Here is a 13,934-nt window from a genome sequence, read left to right on the forward strand (position 1 = left end):
TGAAACACTGGAACTTGGGGACATCCAATTTTGGAAATTTCAGGACAGATAAAGCACTTCTTCACACAGTGCATAGCAAAACTATGGAACTCATTCCCACAGCAGGCAGGAGTGGCCGCCAACTCAGATGACTTTAATTTGTGGAGGATCTGCTATGGATGGCTACCAGTGTACAGTGTTACAGAGAGAGCCAGTGTGGTGTAGTGGTTAGGAGCAGTAGACTCGTAATCTGGTGAACTGGGTTTGATTCCTCGCTCCTCCACATGCAGCTGCTGGGTGACCTTGGGCCAGTCACACTTCTCTGAAGTCTCAGCCCCACTCACCTCACAGAGTGTTTGTTGTGGGGGAGGAAGGGAAAGGAGAATGTTAGCCGCTTTGAGACTCCTTCGGGTAGTGATAAAGTGGGGTATCAAATCCAAACCCTTCTTCTACTACTACTAGCCATCATGGCTGTGCCCCCACAGAGGCAGTAATACTAGTTGCTGGAAACCACAGGAGGGCAGAGTGCTCTTAGCTCTCACATCAATGCGACTTCAGTTTATTTGTGCTAGTGCACACAGCAGGGGTGTTGACGGCTGGGGATGTCTACCCAAAGGTGTCCACACGTTGAGTATAGACAAAATAGGTGACGCATTAAACTGCAGCATCTTACAGCCGAGTACAGGATACATATGCAGTAAACAGGAGTGTGAACACAGCCTCAAGGAGGCAGCAAATTTCCTACACATGTATGCACACTGCAGCGAATATGCTGCCTGATTTCAGCAGATGGAATATTTGAAAACCAGCTGCTATCAATATCTGCAAATGTCAGGGATGGTGGTAGTTCAGTGACATCCAAAGGGCACTAGTCTGGGGAATGCTGGATCTTCTCCATTAGGAAGACAGCAAAATATGGGGTGGTTTTCTGCCAAGTAAAAACACTTTAACAAAAAATAATAATCATGATTTATTTATTTTTCAGTACAGAGTTTGCTTGTGTACAGAGCATTTTTTTCATACAAGATTGTCAAATCCACAATATAGGATAATCCATTTTAATGGCACATTGAGAAGGTGAAATTAAAAGCACACAAATTGGGTGGGGTAGAGCTTGTTAATACAGGGTTAACACTTCACCCACAGTGCTGTATACAAAAAGTGGTTTGAAGTGGTAAAAAGTGTCACCCAACTATGTTTTAATCTCTTAATTACACGGTTGGTTAAATCTGCACAACTAGCATGAGGATAAAATAATCACTTTGGGGGGGAAATGCTTGTCTTCTAAATTTAGGTAATGTGCACAGCAGATGCCATCTTAGGAGAGATGATGGCTTGAGTCCTAGCTTCCCAAGAATAGAACAGAGTTCATGTTCACAGAACAAGGCTTTCCTGCATAGGCATAGCCAGAATATTTGTGGGGGAGGAAGGCTTTTGTTGAAGGGGCAGAACCTCTGATTTATATTGATTTTAATTACGGGGGCAGCTGCCCTCCTGCACCCCCCATACTTTCCTGCATCTGCCCCCCCCCCCAAGATCTGCTCCTTAGGATTGATAGACCCTTGAAAATGGCCTGGTCTTTGGTGCAGAGGGCTGTCGACGGAGGCAGCTTTGACAGAAACCAACCTCTTAAAAGAAAGGAGGAGCCACTTGGGAGCCAGGGATTTGTCTTGTGTGCGAGAGAGGATGAGTGCTGTACCCAAGATGCTTTTATGTGCCACCCAAGGTGTTTTGCAAATACCTCTATTAAAAAATAAAATCAACCCAGCAGCACATTTTGAACTTTTAAGAGGTACAGTAATTTAAAAATACCTGCATGTAAACAACTGGCTTACTGTGTAGAATGGGAGCTTCTGATCCACATGTGACTGGTGGCCCTCATTCAAAAGTGCACACATGCAACAGCTAGCCTTGTAAGCAGTAGGGACTTCATGTATCTGTTCTGCATGTGGTAGAACGGAATCATTTCTTCCATCCTCCAGCTGAGCTGACAGATTGCATCTGCTGTTCCTGGAGCAGACCAGAAAATCCACACCTGCAGTTTCCCATCAGCCAATGGTTTATAGGCATCGTGGTTCAATAACCATTGAAGGGCCACAAATTCAGCCACACCTGAACTAAGCATATGTAAGCAAAATCCCATGGCAGAGTCAGGACAACTGAACACGTGGAGCAAGTGTATATCATTACAAATACAATCTTATGCAAGACCTTGTGTAGGGCATCTTAAGTGGCTGATATTGAGAAACCACATAAAAACACCCAAGTAAGAGCAAAGGATAGAAAGGTAGGCAGGAAACATACTCAGTCACAGCCCATGCTGATGTTATCGCTTATCAGACACCACCACACAGTGGGAGAAGAATGGGGCACGCACAGTGCAGCCTTGTGACTAACACAAACAAACTCTTGTCAAAAGAGCAATTAAAATACTTTTGTCTGCGGCTCAGGTGTAGTAGGATAATTTGTGTACAGCTCTTGCTCAGTAAAATGCACAAGTGTTTTCAGGTAAATAGCAAGTGAGTGTAGGTGGGATTGTGAAAGCCAGGACATGGGGAGAAATTGAGGAAGGATCAGCAAAGTGGAAACGGAGAGCTGTGCACAGATAGGAGGCAACGGCAAAAGAGCTCTGTAGTATGAACAGATAGGCAGAAATGGAAAGAAACAACACACAAGTGTAAAGGAAATTCATCCTGTCTGGCCTAAAAATACCCAATATGTATTTGGGGCATATTTTGAGCAAGGAGAATTTCTACAAAAACAGAAATAGAGAACGGCCCTAAGAATTTGGCAGAGGCACACAGTTTTGTTTGTGCATCAGCACTGTATAGGAGAGTCATCCCAGCAGTCACCAGAATGAAACTTGGCTTTCCAAAAGTTTTTTTTTCAAAAAAGGTGAATGTGAATGCCCTAGTCTTAGTCTACCACAATTAAAGCTTTGTTTATCTTAGACAGAAGGCCCTTTGGGATAATGCCAACAGTAAACCTAAGAGGTCTCTTGTTATATACACACAGGAAGATGAACAAGAGTCCATCCCTGAGGAAAGTTTATTGAATCCTTCCTTTAGGATAGATTTAAAATACAAAGTACAACATTTTATGAATATAATCAAGATCAAGCATATCTTGTTCTGTGTGGCTTCTCACATGGAAGTCACTGACTTCCATGAAAGCCTAAAAGCAGCTTAGAACTATTTTATAGACTTTGGAAGCCCCAGTTTAACTCAGGAGCCTGTTGTAGCAAACAACACAGGTGTTGTTGAGCTACAGCTCCCGATGTTACTGACCACTGGCCATGTTGAGCAAAGGCTAATGGAGTCCAGCAACATTTGACGGCCCACAGGTTCCCCATACTTATGGACTCAACAAAGCTGAAGACGAAAAGGTGTGGGAGCAACAAAGTATTGTGACACACACATTAAGCAGTCTGGCCAACTGCACATGATCAGAGACAAAAGCTGAGGCTGGATTTAAGGAGGCCTAGGACAGCAGCTTTTCTCCTTGGAACTAGCTTGTCTAGTTACTCAGAAACTCAAGAACCACGGATTCAATTTTCAGGAAAAGAGTTTCCCACAGTAGAAAGGAGAACAAATTCTTGTCTTGGGTGCTGCTGGGCTCCCTAGCCAGGCTGTCCCTCAAACTGGCACTGTATTCTCGCAGCAGAGAAATTGGCAAACATGGCCAATTTGCATTGATGGCAAATTATGGAGTCGTTTGCCAGAACTTAGTCTCTTGCTACAGCCACAATCTCGTTGATAAGAAACCAGAAAAAGGAAGATGTTGCTTCAGTGGCTTAGCAAGTTAAGTTTGTTTACTGATGCAGTCTTATATTCTCGTGTCAATGTTTATTTCTGTGTCTTTTTCTGAATTAAATTTGCTTTTATTCTCCTGTGCATAATTATTGCGCTCCTTTGCATTGTTTCTGGCTGGCCGCTTTGGGCACATTGGGAGGTACTGAAACCAGTCAGCAGCACAGAACTTAGAACCTATTCCGAAGGGTAGATCATAGACGTCCGAGGTGTTCACACTATCATCAGATTCCTCCTTATAACCCTCTTTCCATGCCAGGAGTCCCCGCTCTTCCAAGCTCCCTACCAAAGGAAAACAGAATAGTTAGCAGAGACTAGTAGAAAAAGGCATCCTATAGAATAACAAAGCGATTTCGTGTCATCGGTAAGCATCAGCCTCTCGTGCCACAAAAAGTATGAATCTCACATAAACACAAACATGACAGTCATTTTAGAGTATAAGAAAAAAATAGAAGCCATTCACAATAAGCATCAGTTCTTGCAAGACAACTTCCCAGTTATAACAAAAATATGAAAAGCGTCAGGAATGTAACTCTCAGACTCTTTTTGTATATGGGCAAAATGCAATGCACGGTGTAATGACAAGTACACTGAATACGTTATGAACACAGCTCTGTCATGCTAATTGCCACTATAAACCTGTAAAGTGGTTTTGACTGTGACTTTCTGCTACAAAAAGCAAAACTTGGGTGCAGTTTTGTCCTCAGAACCCACAAGGCTTGCTCTAAAAAGAAACCTCCCTGATCCCAATCTTTGTAGCGGCCACACCCTCGGCCTCCTCAAATCAAAACGCTGAGGACAATTGTACTGCATCAGCAGAGTGCTTTCAGGGACAGCACAGCACCTGACACAGGTGCAGCTACACAGCTGCAAAAGCCTGGCAAGGCCTGCCAATGTTTCCCACCATGGGCCCCCTGTAACATTTTCTCCCCAGACTAGTGATCTGAGAGGCACCAGGTGGCTGAGTATAGCTGCCATTTTAATTTCCCACAATGCCCTGTCATAGCATTGCTCTAGGATACTCCCAACCCTCAGGATACACCCTCCCCACCCTAGGATACTGTTGACATTCATGATCCACTACAGAAAGTTATCTGGGTGGGGTGGCAGTGGCCAAATAAGACGCTGAAAGCAGGTTAAAAGGTAAAGGTACCCCTGCCTGTACGGGCCAGTCGTGTCTGACTCTAGGGTTGTGCGCTCATCTCACTTAAGAGGCCAGGAGCCAGCGCTGTCTGAAGACACTTCCGGATCACGTGGCAAGCGTGACGAAGCTACTTGGCGAGCCAACACCAGCGCAGCACACGGAAACGCCGTTCCCGCTATAAAGCAGTACCTATTTATCTACTTGCACTTGTACTTAGGGGTGCTTTCGAACTGCTAGGTGGGCAGGAGCTGGGACCGAAAGATGGGAGCTCACCCCGCCGCGGGGATTCGAACCGCCGACCATATGATCAGCAAGTCCTAGGCACTGAGGTTTTACACACAGCGCCACCCGCGTCCTGAAAGCAGGTTAGTTGGTCACAAAAATACCTTCCCATTTTGCCTCCTCTCTCATGTTCTACAAATGTCAGAAACTTACTCTTAAAAATATATATGAAAGCTTGAAATCTTAGAAACTTACTCTTAAAAATATATATGAAAGCTTGAAATCTGCGGAATATTGTTCATCCAGGGGCCAGAGGACAGGGATTGACTGCCCTAACGATGGACGCCCCATGACCACACAAAAGTCCCCCCCCCCTCAAACCTGGAGTTGACTCCTTTAAATTTTACTCCAGCTGTGTTGAGAGCTGCCCTCTTGTAGGGTAACTTTTAAATGACCCAACCAAGCATTGGGAAGCCAACTGCATGATTAGTTTCCCCCAAGGAATTAGCACTCTGCTCCCAATGTGTTGTTGACTCAGTGGTCAGGGCCTATGCCTGCATGTGGTTTAAACATGACCTAGCCACGCCAGAGCCTCTCATGGAAAAACAGGTCCTCCTCTGTTAAGCTAATGTTTTAAGAGCTCCAGTGTTGCTGATTCAGAGGCAGTGGCTAGAAAGCTAAAGATCTCTGTGTTTTTAAGGCCATCAGGACTGGATCTCAGATTTATTCTGAAAATGACGTGGGGCCCCAAAACTCTGGCAACCAAAGGCAGCCATACCTGTGAAATGCGCATTAGCAACGAACACTAGAATATAGTCAAGGAAGCTGGGATATTATTGTAATTCCTACCTGGAATAGTGTTATCGAGGATAAAGCCCAGGAATCCCCCAACAAACATGCCTGTGGTGAGCAGCACATTGATTACTTGGTCCAGTTGTTGAATTCCTAGAAACAAAATCCACTTGTCAAACAAACAAGCCAAACAAATGAGAAACCCCAACAAGTCCCTACAGCTCATAATGGAAGTCTTTTTTTAAAAGTGCAGGGAAGCTATCACATAATTGCAAACATCACCCTGCACTCAATCCACATTCTCAACTCTGCAACTCAAGCATAAAGGTAAAGGGACCCCTGACCATTAGGTCCAGTCATGGCCAACTCTGGGGTTGCGGCGCTCATCTCGCTTTATTGGCCATGACTAAGCTGCTTCTGGTGAAACCAGAGCAGCACACGGAAATGCCGTTTACCTTCCCGCCAGAGCGGTACCACTTTGACATGCTTTCGAACTGTTAGGTTGGCAGGAGCTGGGACTAAACAATGGGAGCTCACCCCATCACGGGGATTCGAACCGCAACCTTTCAATCGGCAAGCCCAAGCGGCACAGTGGTTTAACCCACCGAGCCACCCACGTCCCTCTTCTTTTAGATACCTGATATCTATTAGATACCTGATATCTATTGTTCTGATATCTATTGTAAGTTGCTTTGGGCATGGTACACTGTGGGAAAGGAATGTATAAATTAAATTAAAATAAGCTAAAACAACAGTCTTCATATTTTAACCCATTTGACCCAATCTACAGATTCCATACACGTTAACTGGCTGCACAAACATGGATTTGCCTGCATGTCTCCACCCAAAAAAGGTGGCTGGCATAGTCAGCTTTGATAATGCTGTTAAGTGATTTTGGAGTATGACAGCTACAAACATGTGACTGGAACAGTTATCATCTGGCATCTTAAGGCTGAAACCACTTGCAGCAGATGAGAAACCACCTACGGCAGCTTCTTAGCATGAGCACTGTATCTGTCAAACTCCAGTCATTCAAATACATGAAATCTAAGGTAAGGTAAGGTAAGGGACCCCTGGACAGTTAAGGCAAATATGGGGTGCGTCACTCATCTTGCTTCAGGCTGAGGGAGCTGGTGTTTGACCACAGACAGCTTTCCAGGTCATGTGGCCAGGATGGCTGAACAGCTTTTGGTGCATCAGAACACCGTGACAGAAACCAGAGCATATGGAAATGCCGTTTACCTTCCCGCCACAGCAGTACCTATTTATCTACTTGCACTGGTGTGCTTTCGAACTCCTGGGTTGGCAGAAGCAATGTAACTGAAACCACAGTGTGGGCAGAAGTTAATTATGGGAACCACATCCCAATTTTTGTGGGTTACATTTCTAATTCATTTTCTGTTGACATGAGGCAAAAATATATATAATAAAACAACATTCACCTGTTTCCACCAATTCTGAATTTTTCTGCACCCAGAATGGAACCGTCAGACCCGCAAATATAGAAAATCCAAAAATGAAAAGGTTTCTTGAAGAGTTCATATCTGTATACTGAATAAAGAGGAGATTATTCTTTAGAGGGAAAACAAATGGATACCACAATATCCATTAATTTCACCAGCTATTTTTGGCATGTAGACAATGCAGCATTGTTGATTCTTTATTATTCCATCTGTGTGCATAGTGCTTTACTGAGTATAAGAGGGCAAGTCCATGCACCAAAGGGCTTATACTCTAAAATTCAACACAAGGAAAACAGAATAAGGAGAGCCCAGGGAAAACGGGTAAGCAATATGTGGTGGTTTCAGTTGCACATGCTTAGGCTTAGCTACTCGCTGAGTTACAGTAGGGCAGGAATTGCCAACCGGGTGCCCACAGGCACCATGGTGCCCTTGAAAGTTTTCATCAGTGTCCCTGAGCAGGTGTTGCAGACTCTGAGCTCAGACAGAAAAAGAGCCATGAGACAGTGACAGACACAGGCAGAAGAAAATGGCTGGAATAGATCTGCAGCTTCTGTTTCTGCTTACATCTGTCTCTGGAAGTGGCACGACATACATGGGAGCTGGGTTGCTACTCTGTACTCTCTCCTCCTCACCAGAACCCTCAGGTTTTTTTAAAAAAAACATTAGGATGTGTCCAGCACACCCTGTGCATGCCTATTTGTATAACATAGTAATAATAAATATTTCAGGGCAATATAGTCTTGAATATATTCCACAACTCGAAAGCTGATGGTATGAAAGAACTGAAATATGGTACACTTATGCTTTTATGGTACCCAAGACAATGATAAGTGAAGTAGTTGGATATTGCTTCAGTGCTGTTCTAAGAAGAATGCTTTCATTTGTTCTAGACTTATTTTAATCTGATAATAGACAAGTTTGGGCAAGCAGTCAAGCTGCTCTCTTTGGGTTTCTATAAAGCAATTAATGCCACACTAGGGTGTTTACTTTTCCATATAAGATATGTAAGTATCCTTGATGAAAAAGAAAATGAATAATTTTCAAACAAAGATAAAGCCTTTGATAACGCTTTTTTATGATTGCAATTTTATCTAACAACAAAATCTTCACCTTTTATCAGCTCGGAAAATCTCTTGTAATCTTTTCTATCAGATAATGATGTCGATAAAGGCAATCTATTCTGTTAGAAAGATGTCACCTTGGTTTTAGGACACATTTCAACCTGCTGATTTATCCCATTTTTTAAAAGCAGCGTTAATGTTTAAACTTAATAGTTTTGTTTTATTTCTATTAAATATTGTAGTTTGAACACACCTGTACTTTTTAAAAGAAGTTAACTCATAGTTCATTGACACTTTTGGATTTGTTAATGATCTCAAATCATCTTCATCTTAAGGTCATGTTACCAGGTTCCTTCAACTTTCTGAAATGCTTACAAGAAAGAAGATTCCACCTAAACATTAGGAAGAACTTCCTGACAGTAAGAGCTGTTCGACAGTGGAATTTGCTGCCAAGGAGTGGTGGTGGAGTCTCCTTCTTTGGAGGTCTTTAAGCAGAGGTTTGACAACCATATGTCAGGAGTGCTCTGATGGTGTTTCCTGCTTGGCAGGGGGTTGGACTCGATGGCCCTTGTGGTCTCTTCCAACTCTATGATTCTATGATTCTCTACTTACAGTGAAAAACCATCCTTGGCATATATCTCACCGAAAATTGAAATTTTGTGAATTCCCATCCCTTCAATAACCCAATTCATTGTCTTTCATAAATTGTAACTATCTCATCAGTGCAACTAGCAGTCTTAACAATTTGTAATCCTTGCCTATCATCTCAGCTGTAGACACACCAACCATGCAAAATAGGAAGAACTACTTATTACATCTTGTTACCCATCTGCAATGGTCCTTGATAACTTTCTTACCTGAAACACATTTAATATGAAATTTGTGCTATTCAATTATTTCTTAGCTGTCACAGATTATGCTTTTCTTAAATGTAAGATGCCTTGATGGACTATATTTAGGCTAAGAGGCAGGATACAATAACTCACCCACACCATACATTTAAAGCACGTACCCCACAAAGAATTGTGGGAACTGTAGTTTCCCCCTCACAGAGCTACAGTCCTAAGCAGCCTTAACAAACTACAGTTCCCAGGATTTGTAGGTGGGGGGGGTGATCCATGTGCTTTAAAATGTTTGCTGTGGATGTCAGGTTGGCATTTGAGTTCTGAGGATATCCAGAGAAACTGAAACTGTGCACAAATGGCTCCTCCTCACCTATGCAGAATTAAATTGATTTTTGAAGCAAAACTCTCACCTGTAAATTGGAAACTCCCACAGCCGTGATGATGCCAAACATCACAAAAAACATTCCTCCAATGATGGGAGTTGGAATGCTGGCAAATATAGCTCCAACCTTGCCAAACATGCCAGTCAAAAGCATAACGCAGCCCCCAGCCACAATGACCATTCTGCTCCCAACCTGTGTTGAGAAGAACAGAAGAAAATTAAAAGCCCCCACAAAAGGACAAAGAAAATGATATGGGTATGTTTCAGAGCTCTGTCAGTTCTGACAGTAGGGCTTTGGTTAATTAGCTCATGCTGCCTCATACAGCGGTGCTCATCTTTTAGGGTGGAAGGTAGGACCTTGTCCTTATTAATATGTTGCTGAATAAAAATACTGTTAAGTATTGTTCACTGTTTTATTTTTTCCGGGTCTTAAATGGCTTTTACATGTTGTATTTTACCATGTCAAGCCGCTTTAAGACTTTTTACTGAGTAAATGTTCTAATAAATGTAATAACTAATAATAATAGCCATATTATAAGATAAGATTACAGTAAGACTCAATAGCCAAGCCAGGTGTTTTTTATACCAATGGAAGTACAGGCTTTCTGGTTGTTTCATGGATTTTCCTGTTAAAGATGCTTTGTTTTTATAGTGTTCCATGTTCTATTAATAAATACTTATAAGAGGTGTTAACAATATTCCCTTTAAATGCTCTAAATGACAATAGCAGATATTAAACATAGCATCATGTGGGCGTGGTTTGTGGGAAACAGACCTGCAGGGCAGAGGTTCCCCTCACCCTTGTTCTTTCTATAAGCTATAGAACATTAATAAACTTTCTGAAGGTAATCATATTACTGCACAACTTGATTCCTGATAATATACTGCCACGGAAAGGACTAAAATGTTGTGGCTCATTAGAGAGAAAAGCTAACCCTCTGAATGAGGTAAGTCTACATAGAGCAACAGGCTGCTTGGAAGGACTCTTCAGCACAGCAATCCAGCAAACGTGCTCATTTAGAAGCTTAGCAGAGCTTGTGCTAGTGCCTCAAGCATAGGGCAGCAAGATGGCGCCTAACCCCATTAACTTTTTCTTCCATTTCCCTTTGCTACACTTTTTACGAAGACCACAATGTGAGCGCTGAGCCTGCCCACCGCTGCTGATCTCCTCCTGCAGTGTGCAGATCCAGGGGAGTATTGGGGGATTCTCAGGCTATGCTCTCAGTTCGGATGTGCCAGTGGTGTGTGTGGCCTGGCCAATGCCCTACACATAAACTCTAGAACTCTAGAAAATTCCCCAGAATCCTCTGCAAAGCACAGGATTTCCACAGCAGATGCCCTCATTGTTGCTCAGCAGAAAACCTAATGTGGAAAGGGTTCCCTGGTGTTAGAACAGTTGGGAAAATACTATCCATGTTTGTTTTAAGACAGACACCCCCAACCTGCAGCCCTCCAGATGTTTCGGCCTACAACTCCCATGAATCCTAGCTAACAGGACCAGGGGTCAGGGATGATGGGAATTGTAGTCCAAAACATCTGGAGGGCCGAAGGTTGGGGGTGTCTGTTTTCAGAGCATATGTGTGGCTGCCTCTTCTGCAAAAATGCTGGCACTTTGCTGCAGTGGAATTCAATTTATCATACTGAAATCAGACTTACCCGAGTGATCCCCAAAGCACCCACGTTTTCACTGTACGAAGTGGTGCCATTTCCTGTCCCCCAGGCTCCCGCCAGAAGGCAGCCAATCCCCTCCACTCCAATTCCACGGTTGATTGCGTGCTTGGGAGGAGGAGGAGCACCAGATAAACGAGCACAGGCATAGTAATCTCCTACCGACTCCACCATGGAGGAGATCACTCCAGCTATGATGCCAAAAATCCCGGCCAAGCTAATGGTTGGAACTCCCCACTGACCTGTGTGTCGCAAACACAAAAACAAAGTGTCCATGTTGAGACTGTGGATCTGAGGCTGGTGAAGCTCACCAGCATAAGTAGCTAAACCTTCTCGAGATGTTGTCGAATGTTGGAGCCAAAGGAACTGTTATTTTGCCAATTACAATTATTAACAGGACAACAATTAGGACTGTTTTGCAGGCGATAACCACCACATGGGAAGCTACTTTAACTTGCTCGACATATCAGTCATTACATGGTAAATCATTCAAGTACGAACTTGAACATGTTGTCCCTCACATTTTCCCAAGTGGAAGCTGTCGCCAAGGATGGACTATTTGTGTGCAATCTCTCACTATGGAAGAGTGGCTGTTGCCTAAATCAGAAGTGCCTGGAACGAGGATCAGTCCTGTCAGTTGTGTTCTTGCATATCCACCTCTACCTGCTTCCAAGTCAATTCCTAGACAATCTTGCTGCTCCAAAATTTTACCCCCCAAAAACGTTGCATCCCTGTATAGGATGGGCAGCTATGCCACTGTAACATGGGTGTAGCCAGGATTTATGTTGGGGCGGGGGCAAGACACCCACCTGTCATCATACTCTCTCTGGCTCTGTCTAGCAGATTCAGATCGAAATGTCTGCACAACTGTTGTTTTAAATTACTTTCTTTTGACCTCAAGTGCTCAGAAAAATCTGTGAAATCTTTCTACAATTTCTACTTTTAGTTAAGTATTTTTATTTATTTATTAACTTGATTGGGGGAGTGGGACAGCCGATTCCTCCTGGCTATGCCCACACACTGTAATAAATACCCAATTATTGTTTGAAACATAGTCTTAAACACATTGGCAGAATCAACAGATATATATAGACTGTTACCAGTACAGTGGTACCTTGGGTTAAGTACTTAATTCGTTCCGGAGGTCCGTACTTAACCTGAAACTGTTCTTAACCTGAAACACCACTTTAGCTAATGGAGCCTCCTGCTACCGCTGCACTGCTGGAGCACGATTTCTGTTCTCACCCTGAAGCAAAGTTCTTAACCTGAGGTACTATTTCTGGGTTAGCAGAGTCTGTAACCTGAAGCATATGTAACCTGAAGCGTATGTAACCTGAGGTACCACTGTACTGTTAACAATGAAGCCCATTTGTCTGAAGAAGACCATATTAACATTAATCTGAAATCAACTAATAAAGAGAACCAAGAAGTTGATTAATGTTTTCACTTCCAATGGGGAGGCAAAAAATCAGCAACATTACGGCATGACAATACCTGGGTAAGGAAACCGAAACCAGGGAGCTTGTGAAAGAACATCCCCTTTGCTGTCAGTCCGAGCTTTGTAGCCATAAGCAAGTGGGTCCGAAGGGAACACATTGGTGATGGTAAGTATAAAACAGAGAAGCCAAGTAAGTGTGAGGCCAAACAGCACCTAATGTGTTACAGAAGACAATGGATCTCTGTTAGTGGCAGGACTCACTCCTACAGACTAGAAGTTGTATAGTTCAACAGTATTTCCCATTACATTTGCAAAGAGCATCAAATAAATGTAGTTGTGGTATAGCTACTCAATCATATCAAAAACCACCAAATCCCCACTCAAATAAAGGCAAGTTGGTAAGACACAGCACGAAACAATTGGCAATCTTCCTCTACAGCTGGCTTATTTCATTGCCAACGAACAAGTGGAAGTCAATGCAATTCATTAGGTGACTGAAATGAAGCATGCTTTAGTTTTATTGTGGTCTATCTGGTCACCAAAAGTTCAAAGGGGTTAACTCACAGGGAAAATCTGGAAGAGGTAGATCTTGGAGAAATGGCATCTCTTGCTTGTGCTGTAAGATGGCACTGGAACAGGGACGTTTTTCAGGTACTGAGAGAACAGAACTATGAAGAATATGGTTCTGAGGTGGAAAAGAAAGTTAAGAAAAAGTTGTTTATGTTTTATGTTGACTTGGAGGTCCTGATTCAGAACTGAAGGGAGTATTTATACAGGAACAAATACAAACATTTGTGCCACTTGTATGCTTGCATTGAACTTATTCAGATATTGGGGCACAATGTTCCTACTACACTGACTTTTCACAACCATGTTTATTACACTGTTTTTTCTACACTATTGTATGGGATCGTCTTCATTTACTGAGATACCAACTGTCCTGAATCATCTTACAAAATTCCACACACGGTAGTGCAAGTTACAAACAGAGACAAGCATCTGATATCCAAGTTCTCATGACTGGATTTTTGTGTTTTCCAAAATACCTATTTTAGGCTGGGATCCTAATATTTACATGCAAGCAGACCTTACTTAATTCACAGTAATTTACTTCGTTCTGAGCGGATATGC

General features: G+C 42.9%; 1 protein-coding gene across 3 annotated transcripts in view; it reads right to left on the minus strand.

Annotated features, from left to right (window-relative positions):
- Positions 1-936: 936 nt before the first annotated feature.
- LOC310825303 (solute carrier family 23 member 1-like) overlaps positions 937-13,934 on the minus strand; it is a 41,723-nt gene continuing 28,725 nt past the window's right edge. For all 3 annotated transcript variants that reach the window (XM_083698673.1, XM_083698672.1, XM_083698674.1), the window contains exons 7-13: positions 13,368-13,488; positions 12,860-13,016; positions 11,354-11,607; positions 9,726-9,890; positions 7,389-7,497; positions 6,004-6,099; positions 937-4,070 (exon numbers count right to left, since the gene is read on the minus strand). In XM_083698673.1, coding sequence (XP_083554799.1) covers positions 3,805-4,070; positions 6,004-6,099; positions 7,389-7,497; positions 9,726-9,890; positions 11,354-11,607; positions 12,860-13,016; positions 13,368-13,488 — 1,168 coding nt within the window. In that variant the 3' untranslated portion in view covers positions 937-3,804. The remainder of the gene's footprint in view (positions 4,071-6,003; positions 6,100-7,388; positions 7,498-9,725; positions 9,891-11,353; positions 11,608-12,859; positions 13,017-13,367; positions 13,489-13,934) is intronic.

This window comes from Podarcis gaigeae, assembly GCF_964106915.1.
Source record: "Podarcis gaigeae genome assembly, chromosome: 10".
Classification (NCBI taxonomy): domain Eukaryota; kingdom Metazoa; phylum Chordata; class Lepidosauria; order Squamata; family Lacertidae; genus Podarcis; species Podarcis gaigeae.